This window comes from Microtus oregoni, unplaced genomic scaffold (assembly GCF_018167655.1).
Source record: "Microtus oregoni isolate MIOR12 unplaced genomic scaffold, Mior012 000011F_ref0000422, whole genome shotgun sequence".
Taxonomy (NCBI): Eukaryota; Metazoa; Chordata; class Mammalia; order Rodentia; family Cricetidae; genus Microtus; species Microtus oregoni.
The window spans coordinates 15798115-15825132 of NW_024543070.1; the positions used below are offsets into that span (position 1 = coordinate 15798115).

General features: G+C 43.1%; 1 protein-coding gene across 1 annotated transcript in view; it reads right to left on the reverse strand.

Moving 5' to 3' along the window:
• Positions 1-13477: 13477 nt before the first annotated feature.
• Positions 13478-27018, reverse strand: part of Ndfip1 (Nedd4 family interacting protein 1) — a 48176-nt gene continuing 34635 nt past the window's right edge. The window contains exons 6-8 of the mRNA XM_041660237.1: positions 26599-26665; positions 21924-22029; positions 13478-14411 (exon numbers count right to left, since the gene is read on the reverse strand). Coding sequence (XP_041516171.1) covers positions 21926-22029; positions 26599-26665 — 171 coding nt within the window. The 3' untranslated portion in view covers positions 13478-14411; positions 21924-21925. The remainder of the gene's footprint in view (positions 14412-21923; positions 22030-26598; positions 26666-27018) is intronic.

Genomic DNA, 27018 nt, shown 5'->3' on the forward strand with positions numbered 1-27018 from the left:
CGCACGCCTTTAATCCCAGCACTCGGGAGGCAGAGGTAGGCGGATCTCTGTGAGTTCGAGACCAGCCTGGTCTACAGAGCTAGTTCCAGGACAGGCTCCAAAGCCACAGAGAAACCCTGTCTTGAAAAACCAAAAAAAAAAAAAAAAAAAAAAAAAATCTCGGTATATCTGAGATATTTTGGCAGCTTCGATCTTCTCTGATGTGAAGACTGTAGTGTTCTCAGAGGTCTGAAGACTGTTTTTCACAGAAAGATTCTTCCTGGATACAGTAGCATGAGTGGCATTTTGAGACATTAATAAAGTGCTTGCTTGCAGGCAGGAGCTCTGAGTTTACACCACAAAGCCCAAGTAATGTATTTTTTTGTTGTTGTTGTTTTTGTTTTGTTTTTGTTTTTTGAGACAGGGTTTCTCCACAAAGCCCAAGTAAATGATGGCACACGCTAGGAACGACAGTCAGAGTGACGATGCTGGGATCCAGGTCAGCCTACCTGGTGAGCTCCAGGTTAGTGAGAAACACTCTCTCAAAACAAACACCTAGATCAGGATGCTGGACGGCTCTGCAAAGGGCATTTGCGACTGAAGATGCAAGCCTGAGAATGTGGAGTTCAAAGCCTGGAACCCATATAAAGGTGGAAGGGGAGAAGCAGCTCTACAGGTTTGCTGTCTGATCGCCATACATGGGCTATGGCATGCAACACCCTGTACATCTATCATACACACACACACACACACACACACACACACACACATACACACACATAGCGATACATACACACACAGATACATATCACATCCACACCCACAAATACACGACACACAGACACATACACACATACCTCATACACACACACAAATACACATCACACACACACACACACCTCATATACATTCAACCATACAATGACGACAAAAAAATTTAAAAATTAAAAAAAGAAAAACATAGCCAGGCTGTAGTGGTACATGCCTTAATCCCACTGCCTCCCGAGTCAGAGGCAGGTGGGTTTCTGTGAGTTTGAGGCCAGCCTGGTCTACAAGAGCTAGTTCCATAACAAGCTCTAAAACTACAGTGAAACCCTGTCTCAAAAATACCAAAAAAAGAAAAGAATAGCACCATAGGAGTGACCCAGACAAGGCTAGGAGTACAGTTCAGTGGTGGAGCACTTGCTCCGGGTCCTGGGTTTGAACACTGAGATGTTTAAAGGAAAGAAGGCCCAGGAAGAACGAAACAGTGAGCTGAGAACATAGTAAATAATAAAAGCCACCTGTTACCATGGCAAGCATCTGTGACAGTCTTCACATATTTACCAAGGGTTTAAAGCTTCACATGAAGTCATTTGGTGTGAATTTCTCATCAACAGAGAAACTGGGTCTCTTGTACACTGTAAGGTTGAGGACCGAAACCTAACCAAGATCATCTATGACCAGTCTTGTTATGGTAAAAATACAAATGGCTTAAGGGGTATGAGTGCCTATCAAATTCATAGTGTTTTGATGGGATTAAGTGTTGAAAATTATTTGCTGGGGGAGTGAGGCTTTGCTTGCTTGGTGGTGAAGAATGCAAAATAATCCCCTTTCTAGTAATCATCAAGGATCAAGTGAATGTGCACATTAGTTCCGACATAAATGCTGTACGTGGTTCCTAGGGAAGCAGTGTGCCGTGTGCTCTCATCGGGCTGCAGGAACGTGGGAGGAAGGAATGGCTTGATTAATCAGGGACAGCTTAATGACAACCTTCGGGACTGCAGGGATGAGGAGAGGGAGAGGGTGGGGGCATGAAATTGTGGACAGGTTCCGACTTCCAGTGTCCTGTCTCTGGATTGGATACTGGAGCTGACTGTAGCCCTGCCAAGAGCAACACTGTGGACAGGGCACCTTAACCTGCTTTATCTTTTTTGTTTTTGTTGTGTATCTCCCTGCCCCCCCCCCCCCCCCCAGTGGTTTCTCTGTGTAGCCTTGGCTGTTCTGGAGCTAGCTCCACACAGCAGGCTGGCCTCTACCTCCCGAGTGCTGGGATCAAAGGCATGTGCTGCCACTGCCTGGCTATTACTTTGTCTTCTTATTTTTAAGTTTTCTTCCCCCAAATATGTGTCTGTGTATGAATATATGCATGTATGTACAGAAGCCCATGGAGGCCAGAGAAGATGCTGGAACCCCTGGAGCTGGAGTCACGGGATGTGAGCCATATGACAAGGGTGCCTGAAACTGAACTGTGGTCCTCTTCAAGACCAGCAAATGCTCTTGATTGCTGAGCCATTTCTCCAGTTGCTACATAAACTATCTTTATTTAGAACGAAAACAGCCCTGGGTTGAGGATGGAGCTCAGCTGGTTCAGCACACAACCATCCTAGGTTCAATGCCCAGGACCTCACAAACCCAGTGTGGTATTATGTACCTGTAATCTGAGAGCGAAAGTGGAGACAGGAAAATCAAAATTTCAAGGTTATCCTCTGCTATATAGTGAGTGTGAAGCCAGCCTGGGCTGCATGAGACCCTGTCTCAAAAGAAAAATAACTAAATAAAAACAGCCCAAGAGGAAACATATTAACACACAGACAGGAACACCAAAGACAGGAACACACAGACAGGAACACCAAAGCGTAGGCAGGATGAGCAATTGAGCCGGCAGGGGTGGCGAGGTAGAGCCCTAGGCCAACAACTTCCTTCTGCAGCTAGTTCGAAGCCCTAGGCTCACAGTCCCAGCTGTTTCCCTCTGCATCCTTCTAGGTCCCCTCTGGGGTAGCCTTTCCAGTGAACAGCCACCTGTCCCTCTTCTGAAGCATTTGGCTTTTATGAAGAACTTCTAGACAAAAAAATAAATGAGCAGATGATGGTCACAGCTTGGGAGGAGGAAACACTTCCAGCAGCAAAGTCTTTGTTACTTTTCTGTTGCTGCCATAAAGAATCCTGAGGGGACTGGAGAGATAGCACTGACTGCTCTTCCAGAGGTCCTGAGTTCAATTCCCAGACACCACATGATGGCTTACAACCATCCATAATGAGATCTGGTGCCCTCTTCTGGCCTGCAGGCACACATGTATACTAAATAAATAAACTTTATAAAAAGAATCCTGAGTAAAGCCACCTAAGGGTTTATTTGGGCTCACAGTCCAAGGTACAGTCCACCATAGCTGGGAAGGTCGACGCATCAGTCACAGCAAGAAGAGCATGGGGAAACGCCTCTGTTCAGCTCGCCTCCTCCCCTTTATACAGTCCAGGACGGTGCCCTAGGGAATGGGGCTGCCCACAGTGGAGGAATCTTCCATCTCATTAGCCTCATCAATGTACTCCCCCACCCAGGCATCTCCAGAGACCATTTCCCATCTGATCTTACCAACAGCTGGGACTGACCATTGCATCAAGTAAGGCAGAGGAACTTTGTGTTCATTGTAAACACTGATGTTTACTGGGTTGGAGGTACAGCTCCTGAGAATACCTGTCTGGTGACAAGCAAGGCCCTGGGGCTGATTTCCAGTGTCTCAAACTCACACTAGCACAGAGTTAGTACTTATCAAATAGAGACCCAAACCGTGCTACAAGAAACCGTGTACAGCAAGGCCTGGTGGCTTATGCTTGTAATTCCAGCACCAGGGAGGCTGAAACAGGAAGATTACTCAGTTTGAGCCATGACTTAGGCAACAGAGTAAGTTGAAAAGGCTTGGGATACACAGTGTGAGATGCTGTTTTAAGCAAGCAAATGGTTTTAGTTCACAAAATAGTTCCTAATCACTGTATAAACAAAACAATATGAATTTAAAAAATAAGGAAATGAATTTAAAAAAAAAAAAGAATCGCTGCCAGTTTGAGGTGATGCTGAGACAGAGACAGGAGGATCTCTGTGAGTTTGAGGCCAGCCTGATCTACAAACCTGGTCTACAAACAAGCAAGGCCAGTCAGAGGCACATAGCAAGATCTTGTCTCAAAGCAGCAACAACAAAGCCGAATTACATCTATGCATAACATACAGAAACTGGTTTTTATTTGGTTGGTTTTGGTTTTTTGAGACAAAGTTTCTCTGTGTGTACCTTTGGCTGTCCTAGAACTCACTCTGAAGACCAGGCTGGCCTCAAACTCATCGATCTGCCTGCCTCTGCCTCCCTAGTGCTGGCATTAAAAAGGTGTGTGCCACCACCACCTGGGCTGCAACTTTTTAAAAAGTGGAACGTGGGTTCGTGGGTTACGAGCACTTACTGTTCTTGCAGAGAACCCAGGTTCCATTCCTAGCACCGATGTAGTGACTCACAACTAGGAACTCCAATTCCAGGGGCTCTGACGCCCTCTCCTGGCCTAGATAGGTACTGCGTGAACTCAGCACACTTACATACATGAGATAAAACACTCGGACGCATTAAAAAAATGTCTTCAAAAAAAGTGTTTGCTGCTCTCCTACAAGAGCTGGTGAGTTTCCAGCAGCTCACAATTATCTATAACTCAAGCTTCCGGGGATGTTCTGGCCTCCATGGGTACCTGTACTCACATGGCAAGCACACACTTGTACACACACACACACACACACACACACACACACAAATACATCTTTTAGAAAAAAAAAACAAAACAATACAGAACTTGGTCACTGCTAACCCAAGGGATTTCCCAGCTCTCATCTGTATTGTTTCTGAGGGGATAAAAGACCATACATGGAGAGGAGGCTTCAGGGACTTGGGATTTGAAATGTAGGCAACATTTCTTGGCTTCTTTTCAGCTGTCTGATGTCACCCAAGAAGTGCTCCGGAGTGCAGACTTGGATAAACTTATGACCTCTGTCTGGCCCTGGATCCTAAAACTTTTATGGGAAGGTCGCTAATAAACTAAGTGTGTAAATGCCCCGCCATCCAGTTAAGAGGTAATGGCTACCAGTGCTCACACTACGTATTTTTTGCAAACATTTATTTACCTTTCCTTCTAATAAAGTACACTCGCTGATACATAAAAGGTAGTAAAAATGTCCACAGCCTGCTCTTAAACTTGGTGTTTTTACCGACAAGTTTTAATATACTGTTTTGGGGATGGGTCGGGCATGACTTGAGGACAAGCAGCCAGTGAGGACGTGACTGAGATTAGCGCCCAGGCCCAAGCTCGGTCATCTGCGCTCGGTCGTCTATCCAAGTGCAACGTCTGTCCCGAGAGCTTCTGTGTCTCCATCTCAAAGATCAGACTGCCTGTAAAAACAGCCAATGTGCTTCTAGCAAAGAGTCAGTCACTTGTGTAAAAATGCCACCATAAAACACATTAGACTTTTGGGGTTTTTTGTTTTGTTTTGTTTATTTAACTTTAAACTGCAGTCTGGTGAATTTAATTCATCACATTCTCACAAAAGTACTGCAGGGGCAGCGAAGGAGAACCTTTGAGTAGGGATCCAGTCACTTCTTGAGACAGCCGCATGTGTAAAGGAAAACGATCCAAGAAAAGAACTTTTTAAAAATCCTTAGTCTTTAACTTACGCTGACTTCCTTTTACAGAGGTCAGGGAGCTCGTGCGATCGGCTGGCAGGATACACAGTGGGTCAGGACGACCACGGTGGGACAAAGAAAGGTGTTCACCTGCCCCCCAACCCACTTCCCACTCCCAGTCCTTCCCTTTATCACCGCCTGCATCTGGCTTTCCTAGGTTACCCTCCTTGCCAGGATCTCCCATCTACTCTCCCTTAGTGGAAGTAGTCAATGAGAACATCAGAATGGCCCATCAGTAAAATCCTTCCAGAGTCAACAAACATTTGAAAACAGCTTAGGATCTAGACAGCGATTTTGTTTCCTGATGTAAGAATTCTGGATAAAGGCGAGAATGGTTCAGCAGGTAAACACAGTGACCCGAATTTAGTCCCTGGATCCCAAGACAGAGATAGAGCCAACTCCCTCAAGTCCTCTGGCCTCCACCTATGCACCCATGCTCAAACATACACTTCTCACACAGAAGCAGTGGGAATAAGCTGACCCAAAGAGTTTGCCGGGAGCTCCATTCATTCGCCACCTCCCACTCTACTCCCCCCCCTCCCCCCACCTAGAACAACACTCACGGAAGGTGCCGTCAAAGAAAGCACAGGCTGAGGCAGCAGGCAGGGCATCTGTTGGACATACTGTCACCAACATGCGTCCTTCCACATCTCCGGAATGCTGAGGTCTTGCAGAGGCTTCTGAGTCCTTACCCTTCTAAACATAGGAGGATCTACCATGATTTTGTTTTTATTCATTACATCTATTTTGTATCCTCCTGTGTGTACTTGTGCAAATAAGGTTAGATGCTTCCTCCAAGGAGGCCAGTGACGAGTGCGGATGCACTGCCAGGGTGATGGGCTGGCTGCAGAAATGAGTGCTCTCTACTTGGCTCTGGGAGTCTGTCGCACATAGAGGAAGGGGTTCTTAGTAGGGATACAAAGGCAAACACAACTACAAGCTGCAAGCCACAAGCTGCAAGGCTCCATTCAGGCCAGGCTGAGACAGGGTCTCGCTGTGTTTGTAGCTCTGGCTGGTCTCTAACTCACAGAGATCCACCAAAGCAGCACCTCTCTCTCTCTCTCTCTTTCCTTCTTTCTCTTAATTTCTTTCTTTTTCTTTCTTTCTCTTTCTTTGTTTCTTCTTTCTCTCTCTTCTGTGCACATGATACTGTGATTTATTTTGGGAAAAAACTTTTTATACAATATATTCTGAACAGTTTCCCCTCCCCCAAGTCCTTCCAGAACCTTCTCCCCAAACTCTATACCCTTCTTTCTCTTTCTTTATAAGACCAACAGGCAAACAAACAAATAAAAACCCAGAATAAACAAAAAGCATGAAACACATACACACATGGAAATATACACAGAGGCAAACACACATAAACACCCCAAACCAAACCCACAAAAAAAACAAAAACCGGAAACCATAATATACAAGCAAAAGACTAGTAAAAAAAAATTAAGAAGCAGTATAGGACATATGGTCTAAAAAAATGCCAGTGAGTTTATTCTGTGTCGACCATCTAATGCTGGGCATCAGGCATAAGGGTGGTTAATATACCCTGTGAGACTCCACTGGAGAAAACAAGCCCGTATCAGTTGGAGAGTGTCTTGGTTAGGGAGGCGAGTTCATGTTAACTGCCCCTCTCATCTCTGGGGCCCTGTCTGGCTTGAATTGTGCAAGGCCTAAGTGTGCAAGGCAAAGCAGCACTTCCTTCCCTGCCAGCCCCCACCCCAGGCAGGGTTTCTGTTTTACAGTCCCAGCTCCAGGATGGCCTTGAACTCACAGGACCACCTGCCACGGCCCCCCAAGCACTGAGATTAAGGCGTGTGCCACCACTGTCCAGCACACAGTACTTCCTAACCAGTTTAGTTTTTCGAGACAGGGTTTCTCTGTGTGGCTTTGGTACCTGTCCTGGAACTAACTCTTGTAGACCAGGCTGGCCTCAAGCTCAGCCTCCCAAGTGCTGGGATTAAAGTGCCACCACCGCCCGGGGAATTTTTCTTTTTTTAAAAAAAGATTGCATTTAGATTTTGTTCTATCATCTCCCCCCCCCCCCCCCCCCAGGCGGTATCGTTCTTCAGATCTTCACTGCCACCAGCAGATTTAGAATCTCCCAGGGGCACACCTTTGGACTTGGCCTAGAAGGCTGTTTCCAGATCAGGTTCCTGTGTGGGAAGACTTATTCTGAAGGAGAGTGGCAGGCACCCTGGACAGCCTGGGACTGCACACACAAGGCAAAGGCGGAAAGCAGGGGGGCACTGGCTCCCTGTTCTCTGCTTCCTGCTCAGTGCCATGGATACAGCAGCTCCCACCATGCCTTCCCCTCCATGTTGCTCAGACTGTCTCCCTTCTTAAGCCCCTAACCAAAGGAAATCCTTCTTCCCAGTGATAAAATTAACTAATACACCAGACAACTGAAGAAAAAACAAGGAACACTGCCTTCTTCCTGAGCCTCCAGGACATGTCTTCTCAAATTTCAAGGAAGCCACTCTCCTCAGTTTGGGAATCTATCAGCGCATGATCACGAACAGATGGGAATATCTTTTCATTTCCCACATAAATGACAGGGTTATGCTCGCGATGTTGAGTGGCGGTCGCCAGGCTTGGTAAATACTAAGCACATGCTCTACCGCTGAGCTGCACCCCAACCCATAAGTGATTTTAATTAATTGCTTTTGGAGAAGGATGAACGATACACAAAGCAAGCTGGGTGGTGGGGATGTCTCACAACTCCCATGCCAACCTTCAACCTCTGAGCATCTGCACAGATGCATGGCTCCCCTTCCTCTTCACAGTACTCTGCACTCAGGCTAAGAGATCTGGTTAACAGGACATGCTGTTCTTACCAGAGCTGGGTTCTTAGCACCCATGTCAGGCAGCTCACAACTGCCTGTGACTGCACCTCCATGGGCACCTATACTCACTCGCGCACACACACCCACAGAGCAACACACGTGCACATAATTAAAAACAGTAAAAAGCGAGGTGTGCTAGTACCTGCCTTTAATTCCAGTACTTGGGAAGCAAAGGCAGGCGGATCTCTTGAGATTGAGGCAAGTTTTGGGCCGGTCAGAATAAAGTGGTGAGGCTACCTCAAAAGCCAATAAACAAAAACAAACCTTAATGACGGGTGGTGGTGGCATACGTCTTTAATCCCAACACTCTAGAGACAGAGGCAGGCGGATCTCTGTGAGTTCAAGACCAGCCTGGTCTGGTCTACAAGAGCTAGTTCCAGGACTGGCTCCAACAGCAACACAACACTAGCAACTAGCAACACAGAGAAGCCCTGTCTTGAAAAACCAAAAAAGAAAAGAAAAAAACCTGGGAAAGATTTACACTGAAATTACTAGTTTCTGTTTTAAAAATGTGTGTGTGTACGTGTGTGCTGGCACATGTATGCTATAGGAAACATGATTATCTGGAGGTCAGAGGACCTCAGTTTGTACTTTATTTCAAGTCAGGGTCTCTTGTATTTTCCCATTGAGAATGACAAGCTAATTGGCTCATAGAGCATCGAAGGATGCTCCTGTATCCACCCATCTTCCTACAGAATACAGGGGCAGACACTCACTTAACCTGGGTCCTGAGGACCTGAACTCAGGCCCTCAAGCTTGCACAGCAAATGCTAAACCCACTGAGCCATCTCTCCAGCCTCATCTGACTTTCTGCTGCTGGAGGGGGAAGTGGGGACTTGCGGCGAACTTCTCGACCAGCGAGAAAGAACAACCACCACACGAGGATTCTTCTCAGATCACGCTTTAATGGAGTGACCTTGGTTGAGGGAGAGCAGGAAGCGAGAGGCGCCCGAGAGCACTAAAGCAGCTGCTTATATAGGGAGTAGGCACATGGGTCACCCTGTGATTGGCTGCCACCATCAGCTGACACTAGGCTGCGTCAGGATAGGCCCAAGGACTCTAAACCACTGCGCATGCGGGAAGCAGGGGACACGCGGCTCCCAAAGGCATAGCCAAATATGGAGTTGTTTATTTCCAAAAAGACAGGATGTCGGCGCCATCTTGTAATGGCTATCCTGTCTGGCTCCCTGCAGAGACTGTGCTGGGGATATGCCCAGGTCCCTGTGCATCCTTCACATGGACTCTACACCCCATCTCCACTGCTTTGCCAACTGATGAATTTAGGATTAAACCTCCAAATTAGAAGACAATGCTTTTTGGAAAATGAAGAAAACAAAACAGTCCTTTTAAGTAAGGATTGGGATCAAATTAAACTGGAACCTCTAAGTAATAATACACTTACCCTTCAAGTGGCCAACTTTGACAAGTGTGCACGAGGGGATTAAAACACTGCAATAAGGCCGAGTGTGGGGGTACAAGAATTTATTTGTTTTTATTATTTTTTCTTTTTTATTTAGCTCTATATTTCTCTATATTTTTCTCTGTGCCCCTCCCTACCTCTCCCCTCCCCTTCAACCCTCTCCAGAGGTTCCCATGCTCCCAATTTACTCAGATCTTGTCTTTTTCTACTTCCCATGTAGATTAGATCTATGTATGGTCTCTCTTAGGTCCTTATTGTTGTCTAGGTTCTCTGGGATTGTGATTTGTGGGCTGGTTTTCTTTACTTTATGTTTAAAAACCACTTATGAGTGAGTACATGTGATAATTGTCCCAAGATTTTATTGAGACAGGCAAAACTATGAGCTCAAGGCCAGCCTGATGTACATAACCTGGGTTACAAGGTGAGATCCTGCTTCAAAATATGAAACTAAATGAGAACATTATGCAGTAGATGGAGTGCTTAAAATCTTACCAGCAGGGACAGCAGCTCTGTCACAGCCAGGAGGCTGTGGGTGGTATAGAACAGCCTCTTGCAGGAATGGGTGAGGCGGCTGTGCTGGCAAATGCCTGTAATCCTGCGGGCTCAAGGCAGGAAGATGCTGTTGAGATTGAGGCCACTTTAGGCTACAGACAGAGTAGCCTAAGCAGGGAAAATGCAACTTTGTCTCAAAACAAAAGCAGGGCTGGAGAGTGTTTGCTGCTCAACAAAGAGGACCTGAGTTCAAATCCCAGCAGTTCACAATCACCAGCACCCCAGCTCTTCTGGCTTCCACGGGCACCTCCACACTGGCACATTCGCTCATAGGGACACACACACATCTACAAATAAGTAAACCAACCTTCAACAAAGAATGAGGATGGTAAAATATCAGGTTCATAATCTTTTCCCTTCAAGCTAAATTTCCTTTTCCCTTTGGAAATTCCTGGTGGGTTTTTTTCAGAGGGGTTTTCCCCTAGCAACCTCTGACTACCCAGAGCCCTCCTGCAGCTAAGGAGGTCACGTGGGTGACTTTAGCGAGAACTACTGTCCAACAGTACACGGGTACACACTCAAACTGACCCTTCAATCCTGGTCTGGTAAACGATCCTGGCCAACTCATTTTACCAAGTGCAGTAGATGCAGAGATAGCCTCCAAAATAGACAAACTAAAACTAACAACCACCACAACACACCCTAATCGTCTATGGAAACACATTTCACATTTTGCATCATGTTACGTCTTCATTATTCCCCAAGTCATCTTTACTGGAAAGCAATTATCTTCCAAGTAGCTGAAAACAGACCAATTGGACACCAGCAGAGGAGACAAATTATTAAGCTATATCTTACCAGCTCTGTGTTCACTATTACTTTTTTTTTTTTTTCCAAGACAGGGTTTCTCTGTAGCTTTGGTGCCTGTCCTGGAACTAGCTCTTGTAGACCAGGCTGGTCTTGAACTCACAGAGATCCGCCTGCCTCTGTCTCCTGAGTGCTGGGATTAAAGGTGTGTGTCACCACTGCCCGGCCACTATTTCTTCTTTTAAAAATTTATTTTTATGTACACTGGTTTTATTTATGTCATCAGATATGTCTGTGTGAGGGTGTCAGAATCCGTGGAACAGGAGTTACAGTTAGGAGCTGCCATGTGGGTGCTGGGGTTTGAACCCAGGTGCTCTGGAATAGCAGCTGGTGCTCTTAACTGCTGAGCCATCTCTCCAATCCTGTGTTTACTATTTCTTCATAAGGAAATTTATCAATGCCGTTTATTACCAAACATTCTAGTGCTTTCCAGAAAAAGGAGTGACAATTACACAATGCTCTAAGCATAAGCATGCCTACTTCAAATGGCAATTACAGACAGAGCGTGGTGTTGATCCAAGCCAATTTATTCTAAACCTTCAGCAAGTTGTGTTTCCTTCCTATCTTCTTCCAAAGTAATTTATTAAAACCTCTACCCTTTATCTTATTTTACTGCTCTGCATGACAATTTTAATAGCTCTCTGCTGCATTTCCATATCCAGATTGTTTTCATTCAGGAATTAAGACACAAGAGGTCATAAAAATGTCTGACTGGTATAATCTGATGGAGGGGGATTTCAGAGGCTATCATCTTTAAACAAGACTACACAGCTGAGCGTGGTGGTAGACGATGCCACGAGGCTTGGGCAGGAGGGACAAGAAGTCAATGGCAGCATGGGCTCAACAGGAAGCCCCTCAAACAAAACAGAACAAGAATACACCACAATAACCAACAATCTAGTTGCGACTATTGATGTGTCAATCTAGGCAGGGTGCAGTGACACACATCTGTAAGACAGCACTCGGAAGGCAAAGGCTTGAGGGCTGATGTAAGTTCAAGGCCAACTTGGTCTACATTAGATTTCAGGCCAGCTAAAGTTACATTAGTGAGCACCTGTCTCAAAAAATAAAAAAAAATGACCGGCAGTGGCGCACGCCTTTAATCCCAGTGCTCAGGAGGCAGAGGCAGGCGGATCTCTGTGAGTTCAAGACCAGCCTGGTCTACAGAGTGAGTCCCAAGACAGCTAGGGCTGTTACACACAGAGAAACCCTGTCTCCAATAACCCAATAAACAAATAAAGTAAAATAATACAATAACAAATAACAAAGCAATTCCAGGAGGCTCTGATGTTTGTTTAGTTTCAGACAATTTAATGTTTCTATGTATTATATACTAATACCCCAAAGACTTCCTAGGTTCTTCCCAGGCAGCAGACAAATGAGCACTTTTATAACTACCATACATGCTAGTGCTGGTTTACAAGCTATTTTGAAACCTTGTGGCATATTTTTCTTTATATTTCATCTAAGTAGAATATGGTGCAAAAAAAAAAGGCTAATATGACTACCACTTGTCTTTAAATTAATACAAGTAAATAGCAATAAAAATGTGGAGGCATCAGGACCCTTTCCCGTTCATTCATTCCTGAAGTCATAGGCTGTGTTAAACAGAGGAAGGCAGTCAGTGATCCACGCAGGCTTTCTATGGTGGTGGCACCAGAAGGAAGCCGACTGCGAGTTCCACAGCAGCTTCTGCAGGCTCGCCATGCTCTTTCTACTTTGGTCTAATGTCTTTTGTAGGGGCAATGTTTGTGGGAACGTAAAGAGTGAGACATGAAAGGGGAGACTTGTATTCCAATTTGTGAGTGTACAAACATGAACTGTGTTGCAGAAGTGAAATCATTGTTGTGTTGGCCAGTTTTATGACAGCTTGACCCAAGAAGGAACCCACCTCCAGACTGGCTGTGTGCATTTTCTTAACTGACAATAGGTTTGGGAGGGCCCAGTTCACTGTGGACAGGAGGTCCTGGGAGCCATGGAAGATAAACCAGCAAGCAGCACTTTTCCATGGCCTCTGCTCCAGTTCCCTCCTGCAGGTCCCTGCCTTGAGTTCTTACCCTGACTTCCCTCAGTGGTGGACTGTGTTGTGGAACTATAAACTGAAATAAACACTTTCTTCCCCAAGCAGTTTTTTTTTTTTTTTGAGACAAGGTTTCTCTGTGTAAGACTGGCTGTCCTGGAACTCAGAGATCTGACTGCCTCTGCCTCCCGAGAGTTGAGATTAAAGGCATGCATGCACCATGCCTGGCTTGGCTGTGATATATTTTTTTTCCACAGCAATAAAACCATAATTAACACACAAAGTTTTAATTTTTAGAATATATTCTGGATTACTGTATAAGATTAGAAAATGCAGTCACAGTCAAGAACTTTAAACTCCAAAATTAAACGCTGATTACAGTAAAAGGTGCTACACAAGAGACATTTATTAATGTTCTATTGTATTTACAGTTTAATATAGCAACCAAAGTGAGCTAGCACTTGGGCAGCAAGCACATCATTCTATAGTTATAACAGTTGTAAAAGCAAGGAGTACAGAATGTTAGGGATCCTCTCAAAAGTTCCAAGCTAATTCTTGGTTTCTGACCCTCTGGGATTCTAGCCCGTTTCCAGAATAATGTTTTGTATTTCATCTGAATCTGCCTTTGCCCTTTCCATTTTATACAACAACAAATGCCTTTAGAATTCCTTTATACACAGAACTACAGAATGAAAAGGTAATTTCTGAGTAGAGACTATGAAAAATTAATGCTTATGTACCAATTGAGAACATCTTTTTAACACTACAATGACTTTTGCACTATGGTTTTGCTTCCAGGTGTTCACACACAGTACAATTTAACATATTTCTAGATTAATTTGAACAGGAAATATGGACTATGTGCAGAAATGCAGTCATAACCAAAGTTTTGACTTTTGAGAAAACCCCCTTTCAAACAGCCAGCTTTATGCATAGCTTACACTAATCTGTAATTTCAAATCTGCTTTGAGATGGAGAATGAATAAAGCAAGATTGCCCCCTACTGACTACAGGGGCATGGCTCATGCTATTTAAAATGACTACAAACAATATATAAGGCATTATTAATAATACATCACAGACTTGATTGCAAGAGCTTTTTCAAACATTAACCACTAATGATTCGATGATTACAGAATTCTGCATTAACTATTAACATTTTACACCTAGGAACAAAGAGAGAGAAATGATCTTTTTCAACAGTACTTTTATTTTTTAAAGCAGGTGACTGTTCCTCCATTCTGGTGGTGATTCACTTCCTGCAGGTGCACGCGCTTCTCAAGGGACTTCATCAGTGCAGGAAGGCCTTTGCCAGAAACCATCTGCCAAAGAAGGACATTGAATAGTCAATCTCTAGTGAGCCTGCTATTTTGACTAGAAGCACATAATTTGAAGATTACTATACATGGACATCATAGTAGCCAATAAACAGTCAACTTTCAGTTCTTTTTTTTTTAATATTTTATTTATTTATTTATTATGTATACAGTGTTCTGTCTGTGTGTATGCCTGCAGGCCAGAAGAGGGCACCAGACCCCATTACGGATGGTTGTGAGCCACCATATGGTTGCTGGGAATTGAACTCAGGACCTTTGGAAGAGCAGGCAATGCTCTTAACCACTGAGCCATCTCTCCAGCCCCCAACTTTCAGTTCTTAACATCAAGTGCCCCCCCACACTATAAATAACTGATACATTCTCTCTAAAGAGAGAATTTTATTTTATGTGCATGGGTGTTTTGTCTGCATGTCCATCTGTGCACCACATGTGTGCAGTGCTCTCCGAGGTCAGAAAAGGACACTGCAGTTAAAGATGGTTTTGACCACCATGTGGGTGCTGAGAATTGAACCCTGGTCCTCTGGAAGAGCAGCAAGTGCTCTTAACTGCTGAGCTAACTCTCCAGCCCCAGGATGTTTTTTCTCTAAAAAAAAAAAAAAAAAAAAAAAAAAAAAAAAAAAAAAAAAGCCGGGCGGTGGTGGCGCACGCCTTTAATCCCAGCACTCGGGAGGCAGAGGCAGGCGGATCTCTGTGAGTTCGAGGCCAGCCTGGTCTACAAGAGCTAGTTCCAGGACAGGAACCAAAAGCTACGGAGAAACCCTGTCTCGAAAAATAAAAAAAAAAAAAAAAAAAAAAAAAAAAGAGATCAGGAGTTTCTCACTCTTTTCTCTTCTGTTCTAAAAAAAGCACAAAATGGAAGCAGTGGTTCTTCATCCTACAGCTATTCTCCTTAGGATAGACTAAAACAGGACCATCTCCTAATCTGCCTGTTGTTAGCATTCACTTGATGATTCTGTCAGCTCTCACACAGTGAATTCCAGTGAGGATACCAATGATGTCACTCTCTCTGTAGACTGTAGCAAAGTTAAAAAGTGAGCATAGTAAACTCACCTGTCCTAGCCTACAAATATGCTGCAGAAAACTTCAAACCAATGTGTGCGGGAAGCCTGTTTTTCAGAATGTATGCTGCTGCAGCCAGCACAGCCTGGATAGCTAAGATTGGTGGGGGGTGCCGGGATTGACACATGGAGGCTTCTTTTCAAGTGGAAGAACAGCAACCTTTATTTTGCCCAGCAACCTTTTATACCTCTGTTCCTTCTGTGCAGACCCAACAGCCAGAAAGAATACAAACATCCTTGTCAATTACAGACCACGAGAAAGTTCCGCTGTCAGTCAGGGGGAGTGAGGGTAGCTGGATCACAACAATATGCAATTCCTAATCAACTTTTAAAAACTAATATGACAGGCAAGTATACTTTCTTTTTTTAAATTTTTTAAAATGTATTTAACTTTATTTTATGTGCATTGGTGTGAAGGTGTCAAATCCCTTGGAACTAGAATTACAAGCAGTTGTGAGCTGCCATGTGGTTGCTGGGAATTGAACCCAGGTCATCTGGAAGAACAGGCAGTGCCCTTAACCATTGAGCTATCTCTCCAGCACCTGAGATGTATACTTTCAAGATGATGTCTGTGTCCATGTGTGTCCCTACCCTCCTCTCCTGGGCTGGGAACTGAACTCAGAGATGTGTCACTGATCACAGTCCCAGCCCTGTACAAATACACTGGTTTAGTTCTTGTGGAGGTGGTGTGGGGAAAAACGTTGAGTAACTCCTCATTGTAACGCCCAAAGAAAGAGCACTAGGGACACACATACCAATTACTTTAACAAGTATAAGGGAACTACTTTTTGGCACCCAATGCTGCATGACAATGGATGGGATCATCTATGATATGAGTCTTTAGTGTCCCCTTTCCCATCTCTCTAGAGTGTGGTAAAAACCACACAAAACCTTGCTGTCCCTTTTGTTTTGTTTCTCCTTAGACTATATAAGCTTAAAAGGCACCAACATGCAAAGAAGATTCAAATAGTCAGGGAAACTGCCAACATCTGCCACGACTCCAGATTCATTCCTGTCTGGTAGATCACTGGTATGGATTGCTTTTCACACCAAGAAGACAAAGTGACAGACCACAACTCACCATCGACACCGGAGGACTCAGACTGGAAATGTGAGCACAAACAGAAAGAACCTATGGCTCCTGCCTGGAGGCCATTCTACAGAGGCCTAACAAACTCAAGTCATTCCCCCTTCATCAGTTTTGATGAGCAGATGAAAACCAAGAGTCAATGACCACCAAGTCCAACTGCAGGACACACTGGAATACAGGTAACTTTCCCACCAGTTAGTCCCTGCTGCTTTATAAACAGCTTTAACAGGACTCCAACCAAAAACAAACAAACACAAAAACACCCCCTAAAAAAAAAAACACAGAAGTTTGAAAAATTGGAGGAACACTAAATGGCCTCAGCAAGTTTTGTGTGTGTATATAACATACATGTGTAATAATAATTTGACAGAGCTCTGAGATGCAGGAATAGTTGGAAGGGAAGAGGTGAAGATAAAAAGACAGTATTCCTGCATGAAATTCTCAAAAAAAGTTTTTCAAGTTCAAAAGTATAAAGGGTTAATGCAGCTTTAAAAAAAAAAAGCTGTGCAATGCACCGTGCTTCTTCCCTGTGCACTGTGCACATGCTCTGGTGTGCCACAGAGTTCTCCAGCAACAGCAGCTTGCCCTTGTATTATGTACCAAGGTGTATTCTATAAAAGCACACTTTCAGTGAAGGAAGAACATTATCACTTGAGTAATATAAAAGGTACAGGCTCTTTCTGCCACTTCCATGGCCACAACTGATATCACTACGCCCACTCATAGAGACCTCTGCTGACTTTTCTTGCAAAGAGGGAAAAGTGTTGAGTTATTTAGTTAACTATGCACTTTTTCACTTGTTTTACTGAGACATATTCAAAGCTTGCCTGTAACTCACTACCTCCTATATCTAACTCGGTATCATCCTCCTGTCTCAGTCTTCCCAGTTGTGGGACTGTGGATGGCAAGCTATCAGTGTACCATTTTCCCTAGAGCCTGAGTGAGCTGTGAAAGGGTGTTTGATTACTGCTCTACCATAGTCACAAACTCTAACTCCTGCTTCAGTTGGTTAAAGACGGCCTTTTTCTTTAAGAAACTTATGGTCCAGGTAGTGGTGGCATATACCTTTTATCTCAGCACTTGGGAGGCAGAGGCAGGTGAATATTTGAGTTTGAGGCCAGTCTGAAGTACAGAGTTCCAGGACAGCTGGCAACCAAAACCCGGTCCTCTGGAAGAGCAAGTGTTTTTAACTGCAGAGCCATTGCTCCAGCCCCCATGGGTTCAGTCTACTGGGAACACTTTATAGTTATTTTTGTTTGTCCTATATACTGGATATCCTAGAAGTCTCTCTTCCTTTTGGTTTATGTTTTTAGACAGAGTCTCTCTACAAAGCCCTGGCTGTCCTGGAACTATGTAGACCAGGCTGACCTCAAATTCAGAGACTCCCAGCACAACACAGCACAATAAGAGAAGTCTCTGTTCTAACAGCCTCTGTAAGCACCAAACTGAATCCAGAATGAAAGGTGTGTTACTTTCTACCATAGAGTTACTTCTGAAATTCTGTACCTGCGGTCTTTCTGGCACAGGTAAGCCTACAGCTAGCTTCTAATGAAGGATATCACCACGAAAGAAAGTCAGATGCAATGGAGTAATGCCATAATACTTCACATGATGGTTTTACTGTAACTTCTAACCAAATTGTCTGTCAACTAAAGAAAACAAGTGTTCTACATGTGGATCTGGACAAAGGTTTTAGTCTTTTCAATAAGCAAAGATCACTCATACCTACAGACCTAACCATTTCCCTCCTAAGAATTCTCTGAGAGCTAATTGGTAAGGAAGCAATTAAAACTAAAAGCACTGCTTTCCAATCCATCCCCTTCACCTGACGCTCTAGACTCTCTGGGCCTATTTGAGTGATTTCATACTAACCAGTACACTGACGCTAGGCAGAAAGCAAGGAACTGTTCTGGTGCCCTCAGAGGGCTCTTATTCACTGGTATTATATTTTCCTTTTTTCTGACTACCTCTAAAGCACACTGCAGCAGCCTTGCTCAAACCAGTTCCTGACCAGCTCCCACAGCACCGGCACTGTCCTGAAGACTGGTGCTGCAAATCATAACCCGGCGGATTCATGACTTTCTTTTAAAGATTTATTTATTTATTTATTATGTATATAACATTCTGCCTGCATATATGACCGCACACCAGAAGAGGGTGCCAGATCTCATTACAGATGGTTGTGAGCCACCATATGGTTGCTGGAAATTGAACTCAGGACCTCTGGAAGAGCAGCCAGTGCTCTTAACCACTGAGCCATCTCTCCAGCCCCAGATTCATGACTTTCAATCTAGACTACTCAGAAATATCCCCCAAATTTAACAATCTCCCATCAAAATCCCAGCAAAATTCTTCAAATACCTAGAAAGAACGACACTCAACTTCATTTGGAAAAGCAAATCCAAAACAATCCTGTACAATAAAAGAACTTCTGGAGGCATCACAATCCCTGACTTCAAACTCTACTACAGAGCTTCAGTACTGAAAACAGCCTGGTACTGGCATAAGAACAGACAGGAGGACCAATGGAACTGAACAGAAGACCCGGATATCAATCTACGCATCCACAATTGAACACCTGATATTTGATAAAGAAGCAAAAAATATCAAATGGGGGGAAAAAGCATATTTAACAAGTGGTGCTGGCATAACTGGATATCCACACATAGCAAAATGAAAAAAGACCCATATCTATCACCATGCACAAAACTCAAGTTCAAATGGATCAAAGACCTCAACATAAAGTCAACCACACTGAACCTTATTGAAGAGAAAGTGGGAAGTACACCTGAACACATTGGCACAGGGAACCACTTCCTAAATAGAACCCCAGCAGCACAGACACTGAGAGAAACAATTAATAAATGGGACCTCCTGAAACTGAAAAGCTTCTGTAAAGCAAAGGACATGGTCAACAAGACAAAACGACAGCCTACAAAATGGGAAAAGATCTTCACTAATCCCACATCAGACAGAGATCTGATCTCCAAAATATACAAAGAACTCAAGAAATTGGACACCAAAAGATCACATAATCCAATAAAAAAAATTGGAGTACAGGCCTAAACAGAGTCTCAACAGAGACTCTCAACAGAGGAATCTAAAATGGTTGAAAGACACTTAAGGAAATGTTCAACATCCTTAGTCATCAGAGAAATGCAAGTCAAAACAACTCTGAGATTCTATCTTCCACCTGTAAGAATGGCCAAGATCAAAAACACTGATGACAACTTATGCTGGAAAGGTTGTGGAGTAAAGGGAACACTTGTGCATTGCTGGTGGGAATGCAAACTGGTACAACCCCTTTGGATGTCAGTGTGGCGATTTCTCAAAAAATTAGGAAACAACCTTCAAGACCCAATAATACCACTTTTAGGTATATATCCAAAGGATGCTCAATCGTCCACAAGTACATATTCTCAACTATGCTCACAGCAGCTTTGTTTGCCATAGCCAAAACCTGGAAACAACCTAAATGCCCCTCGATCGAAGAATGGATAAGAAAAATGTGGTACATTTACACAATGGAGCACCACGCAGCAGAAAAAAATAACGACATCTTGAATTTTGCAGGAAAATGGATGGAGCTAGAAAACATTATTTTGAGTGAGGTAACCTAGACAAAGAAAGACAATTATCACATGTACTCACTCATAGGTGATTTTTAACCATAAAGCAAAGAAAATCAGCCTACAAACCACAATCCCAGAGAACTTAGACAACAATGAGGACCCTAAGAGAGACTTACATAGATATAATCTACATGGGAAGTATAAAAAGACAAGATCTCCTGAGTAAATTGGGAGCATGGAGACCTTGGGGGAGGATTGAAGGGGGGTGGTGAGAGGCAGGGAGAGGAGCAGATAAAAATGTAGAGCTCAATAAATATCAATTTAAAAAGAAAAAAAAAAACAAGCCGGGCGATGGTGGCGCACGCCTTTAATCCCAGCACTCGGGAGGTAGAGGCAGGCGGACCTCTGTGAGTTCGATACCAGCCTGGTCTACAGAGCTAGTTCCAGGACAGGCTCCAAAGCCACAGAGAAACCCTGTCTCGAAAAACCAAAAAAAACCCCAAAACAAACAAACAAAAAACACACAAAAAACCAACTTTACCATCAAAGCTATAGAATAATGATTCCCATCAAAATCCCTAACACAGGAAAACAGAGTGTTAGGCAGTTCCTATTTCTTCTATATAAGAAGATGAAAAAAGTGCAAAATTCCCCAGCATACTCAAACCTTCCGTGCTTCTCCTATTCCTCCCTTTCCTTCTCAAGGAGGAATTAAACCTTGTACACTGAGCTATAAGCCCAAGCCTGTCTAATGTCCTTGTAAATGAAAAATGAAGATGATGGACAATAAGGTATTCCAGGAAATTCATAGCTATCATCACGTTCCTGCAGGGCAGTTAAGCCTGTCCCACTAGGTTACTGTGGTTAGCAGTGATGCTTTGGAGGGTACCTGTCGGTGACTTCAGCACTGTTTACAATGAGAACCCACAGCCACCCTCAAGTCGTCTCCCACATGATTCTACAACCTGAATCCTACCATCAATTAAGATTTGTGACAGCTGCTACACACGCCTTTTCTGAACCTTCAATAGGACCGATGTTTAAGGCTTTATTCTATCAAATATATAAATCCCCACAGCCCAAGGGGCAGAGAATCAAGTCCACAAAGGCAGTCTGCCTTGTCAGAGAGAAGCCTGCTATATTCTTTCTCAAGCGACCTCACCCTTCAGGTAGCTGCTGGATGAAGATGGGAGGCAGCCACTGGGGAAACTGTGAATCAAACGCGGTTCAGGACTTAGGTCTGTCCCGGGTAAAGGGAAGGTCTCTCCTTCCCTTGGATTTGAGTTTCCTCTCCCCCAGAGTGATGAAATCTGGGTATGATCCTGAAAACAGGCTGCTGGAAAGGCTCAATGACTAATTTTAAGAAATGGATGCCTTAGTGGGCTTGTCAGTAGCTCAAGGAAAAGGACCTATCCCAAACGTGCCTGCCAACTTCCCTCAGAGCATTCTCTGCAGGACATTCTGGGGCTCTGTGAGGTTGGTGATGAGGGAGGAGGCCTATGGACTCAATCACACCATCAATACCTTACTTGCACCCCTATTACTACTACGATTCTTGCCTTTATGCTGGCAAAAGATTTCTCTTCTCCCTCACCCTCATCAATAGCTTTCTGCAGACGCCACCCCTCTGATAAAAAGTGACAAGGCAAGGAGTCTGTATGTCCTCCTTACTGTTTATATACCCGGCAGAGTCTCACTCGGAACTGAACGGAACTCTGCAATGTATCAAATGAGCACAATGCAACTAGAAAACAGCGCCCCATCCCTCCTTCAATACCTTTAATAAATAAAGAGAACTCTGGTCCTGGGGAGATTTGAGAAAGTTTCTGGCATCTTCCGAACTTTTGCGTAATTGATAAATCCTCTGAGAAACAGGAGAAAGCCTAAATAAAAAATAAAAAATAAAGTCAAGAATGAACTTCTAATTCCTACATTAAGTTCGTCCCCCAGAACCACCCCCTTGTAACAAGAACAAGTCATTTTCCTGCTGAAGCCTATTAATACAGGCTTCTCCAGGGTTTTTCCTATCACAGTGTCCACTTTTCAATGGGAAGACATAATCTCAAGTAAACACCTCTTTTGCATAGAATCTAATTGGTCTCAAAAGGTTCTGGAATCTAAAACCAAACATTTGCATGTGGAAGCCTCACTGGGAAGCCTACAGAATCTCCCTGCTGAGTCCCCAAACAGAATCCACACAATTAACATCAAAAGGAGTGATTACAAATGGGTTTTGTTGTTTTGTTTTCTGACTATGGTCTCAGTACAGAGGCTGGTCTTGAACTCCTAATTTTCCAGCCTCCATCTCTGGAGTATTCTGGGATTACAGGCACATACAACTTTACTTTTCTCCAGCTTAATTCTAATCTTTTGTTATTTCTTTTTCTGCCAACAGTACACAATACTGTCCACTAGATGTCAGCATCCACTTATGTAAACTCCAGTTTTCTACTCTTCCAGGAGGTTTGATAGTACCACGCTTAAACATTCGCCCCTGCAATGACCTTCTTCAGAGACACTCTAACAAGATTTCAATATTTTTACTGATACAATTTGCATGTTATAAAGTTCACTGTATACAATACACGAGTTTTAATGTATTTACTGACTGACTTGTACAACAACCACAATCTCACTTTTTTGTTTTTTCTTGTTTTTTTTTTAATTTTTAAATTTTTTATATATTAGTTTTTCACCTGCAGTCTGTTTGAGGGTGTCAGATCTTAGAGTTACAAACAGTTGCGAGTTGCCATGTGAGTGCTGAGAATTGAACCCAGGTCCTCCTGAAGAGCAGTCAGTGCTCTTAACCGCAGAGCCATCTCTCCAGCCCCTTGTTTTGTTTTTCAAGACAGGATTTCTCTGTGTAACAGTCCTTCAGTTCTCCTGTAACTCTGTAGACCAGGCCACCTCCTGAGTGCTCCCAGGCTCACGATCTAATTTCAGCATGTTTGTCATCACCTTCCCAACCCCTGGACCTTAGTTAGTAGTTGTTCAGTCACCTGCTCCCACCTTCTCTCTCCCAGCCCCAAGCAATTATTAACCTAATTTGTCTGAAGAATTTTAAAATAAACTCAGTGGTGAAAAGTTCCTCTATTCCTCTTTCTTTGATTAAAAACCAAGATATCTGTGTTGAGACTAATAATACCATTCAGTTTGATTTCAAACCAGAAATACAGCATATGCTCATATGCTTGTTCTCCTGAAATGGGAGCTCCATCACTGGAATGGAGGGACCAACAGGTGCTACTTGGGAATGCAGGTGAATTTTTGCTAAATATTTCAACTACTAAGAAAAGTTTAGCAATCCCAGCACTTGGGAGGCAGAGGCAGGCGGATCTCTGTGAGTTAGAGACCAGCCTGGTCTAGGTCTACAAGAGCTAGTTCCAGGACAGGCTCCAAAACCACAGAGAAATCCTGTCTCGAAAAACAAAACAAAACAAAAAAAACAAAACAAAAAAAAAAGAATATTGGGAGAAAAGATGAAAAGAACTCTTTTTTAAAAAAATATTTCTCTTTTTTTAAAGATTTATTTATGTATTATATATACAGTGTTCTGTCTTGAACCAAAATAATAGCAACAATAATAAAAAATGGGGTAAATAAACTACTAGTGTAGGTTAACTACAGACACCAAGTTGAACGTGCTCTGAACAGATTCCTACAGAAGCTCCCAAAGAGAGGATGCAAGCACACCCGTCAAATAAAGGGTACAAACACACAAAGGCACACAAAGTCCTACCCCAGCATGTTCGTTGAGGGTTTTTTTTTTTTTGGTTTTTATTTGAAACAGAATCTCTGTGTAGTCTTGGTTATCCTTGAACTCACTCTGCAGATGAGGCTGGCCTTGAATTCAGAGATCCACCTGCCTCTGCCTCCCAAGTACTGGGATTAAAGTCATGTGTCACAATGCCTCATCAAAACCCCCTTTTTGCTGTTATTACATAAATAGAACACAGCAAGAATAATCAATAATACAATATCAATCTCTCTTCCATGAAACACTAATACAGAAATCAATCCTCAAATTACATTGCCAACAACCCATGTGAAAATGTTTACTGTCTCCCCTTTGATTAGAGCTTCTAGGCCACGGAGCTCAATATCCTACCTAGCCTTTCTCTTGGAGTCCACCTTAGAGAACAAGCCAATAAATGATTGCTCCCGAGCTACTCTCATGCCACTCATTTTTACTAAACTTGTGGAACTACAGGGAGGAGGAAATTCACCCTTTTTCTCTGGAATCATTAGATTCCAGTGAGCAGGAGTAGACAATGCCTCAGTGCCTCCACTCAGGTGGGAAGCAACACGATGGACCACTTGCATTTCCTAAGTAAGATGCAGGGTCAGGAATGCACTCATCTGATTCATCTGATGGCTAAGAAAGGCAGGTCTCAACTCAAGTTCCTGCTGGGTGTAGGTGTTGGGCTAAGCAGGCAGATTCACAAGCAACAGTACACCAATAGCTTCAACAGATGATTCAAGGTGTGTAAGGCAGGAACTAGATACAGTGGTGAACACTTGGGAGGCAGAGGAAGGAAGATCAAATCAAGTTCAAGGACATCCTGATCTACACAGTGAGTGCTGGCCAGCGATAGGGTGCACAGCAAGATCTTGTCTCAAAAATAGGAGACAGTCAAATTACGAATCTGAATACCAGGCATGATGGTGTGTACATATAACACAGTACTTGAGAGGCTTAGGCAGGAAGATCAGTAGTTCAAGGTCATTCTCAGTTACACAGCAAGTTTAAGGCCAACCTGGCCAACACTGGGACTCAAAAACAACAACAACCAACCAAACAAACAAACAAAAAAATACACGCAAAGAAGGCCAGATGTAGCTGCACATTTTAATTCCAGCACTTGGGAGGCAGAGGCAGGTGGAGCTCTGAATTTAAGGCCAGCCTGGTCTACAGTTTGAGTTCCAGGGCAGCTAGGGCCACATAGACACCTTGTTTCAAAAAAAATAATAAAAACAAAAAGCAAAACAAAACCCCCAAACAAAACAAACAAACAAAAAAGTCTAAAAAGGAAGGAATGATTTTTGCCATAACCAAGAGTCTTGTTACGAGTGCTGAGCTTTCAGTAGACAGAGCGATGATGTCAAAGATGTCTAGTGCTAATCGATTTTTTCTTTTTATAAACTTTAATTACGTAAGTAACTGTTTGTTGGGGTGTGTGCCTGCTCTCACAGGCAGACACATGGGTGTTGGGAATCAAACTTGGGTACTCTGCAAATGCCGGAAGCAAAGACCTGTATTTTGAGATCTGTATTTTGTTTACAGCCATCTTAAGCTCACAAGTAAGATATTCACCTTTGCCGGCAAGTTCTGGTCCTAGGACATTAGCCTAGTGAGACCAGCAGGCACCAGGCTTTTAGAAAACATTAGCATTTTCCTTTGTTAGTCAACAATCACAGGCCCCCCCAGTATTTACCCATCAGCTAGGGAGGTCTCCAGGCCTGAATTCCAGCAGACCTGACACACCTCCCCTCCCCCTTGCCACTGTGCATTCAGCTTCTGAGAAATAATAAACTTGACGGCTTGATCAGAAATACTGTCTTGCCTTCATTTCTCGTGTCTCTTTTGTTCTTCCATTTCTCTTCCTCCTATAGATTTATCAGGGACCACCGTTTGCATCCGCTGGCTGGGATATGCAAAAATACTATGAACTTTTAACCACTGAGCCATCTCTCCTTTAAAGGCTACCGGGGGCTACTGCTTTGTAAACATGACAGCAGTAAAGATTGGTTTCTTTACTGAATCACACATATTTTTTTATAGATAACAAACACACATTAAAAAATTCACCCCGACGCTAATTTCATTGCTTTAATGATTTAGGAGGAAAATAATTTAAAATAAAAAATAAAATAAATCATAATCTACAGATTAATAAATAATCAGACTGCCTTCATGTGTGCATGTAACATATGTATATGTATGTAGGTGTATGTATATAATTTTAAAACTTCTTTTTAATATAAATAAAGTCTTTTTATCAAGGGTGAACTACAGAATTCTGGAAAGCCCGTAATTTCAGAAGTTATGTGCATTCATCGGTGGTCTACTGACAGGTCTAACTTAAGATGGCTCACAAATATACAGGAATTAATTCAGTTGGATACAGTACACAAATAATCAACTCAGGGCTGAGTCTGCAAACCCTCTGCAGAAATAACTCAAAAGCAGAAAAAAGCCACACTATACTGCATTAGTATGCCCCATGTATCATACATAAATGGGTTAGAAAAGCACTTCACAGACTCTTATTTTAACGTGCATGCATTAGGAAACTATCTAATCTTTAATGAAAAAAATCTAAAAATTGTATTTTAAATTGATGGTAAATACAATACAGTGAGATGAGGCTTTATTAAAGTAATCTTAGCTGTCTACGACATTTTTTAATTCGATAATTGTTTTTCTACTTTAAAAAGTTAAAAGCACTTACCTAAAACCAAGAACACCCACCAGAGCCAGTACTGGCCATCAAAGTATCCAGGGAAATAGGTGGAAAACTGGAAAAAGCAGCAGAAGAAAAGGGCAGAGACTTTATTGCAGCCTAACAGAACAATTTCACTTATTAATTTAGGAGCACACAAAACACAACTGTCACTTAGACCACATATACATACTTTTTAAATTAATTAGTTCATTCATTCATTCATTTACTGTGCATGTTTTGCCTGTGTTGTTGTATGTGTATGACATGCATCAAGCTTGGTGCCTGAAGAATTTGGAAGAAAGCATCAGATCCTCTAGAACTGGTGTTAGAAATGGTTGTGAGACACCATGGGGTGCTGGGAATCAAACCCAAGTTCCCTGAAAGTGCAACAAGTGCTCTTAACCACTGAACAATCTACTAGCACCA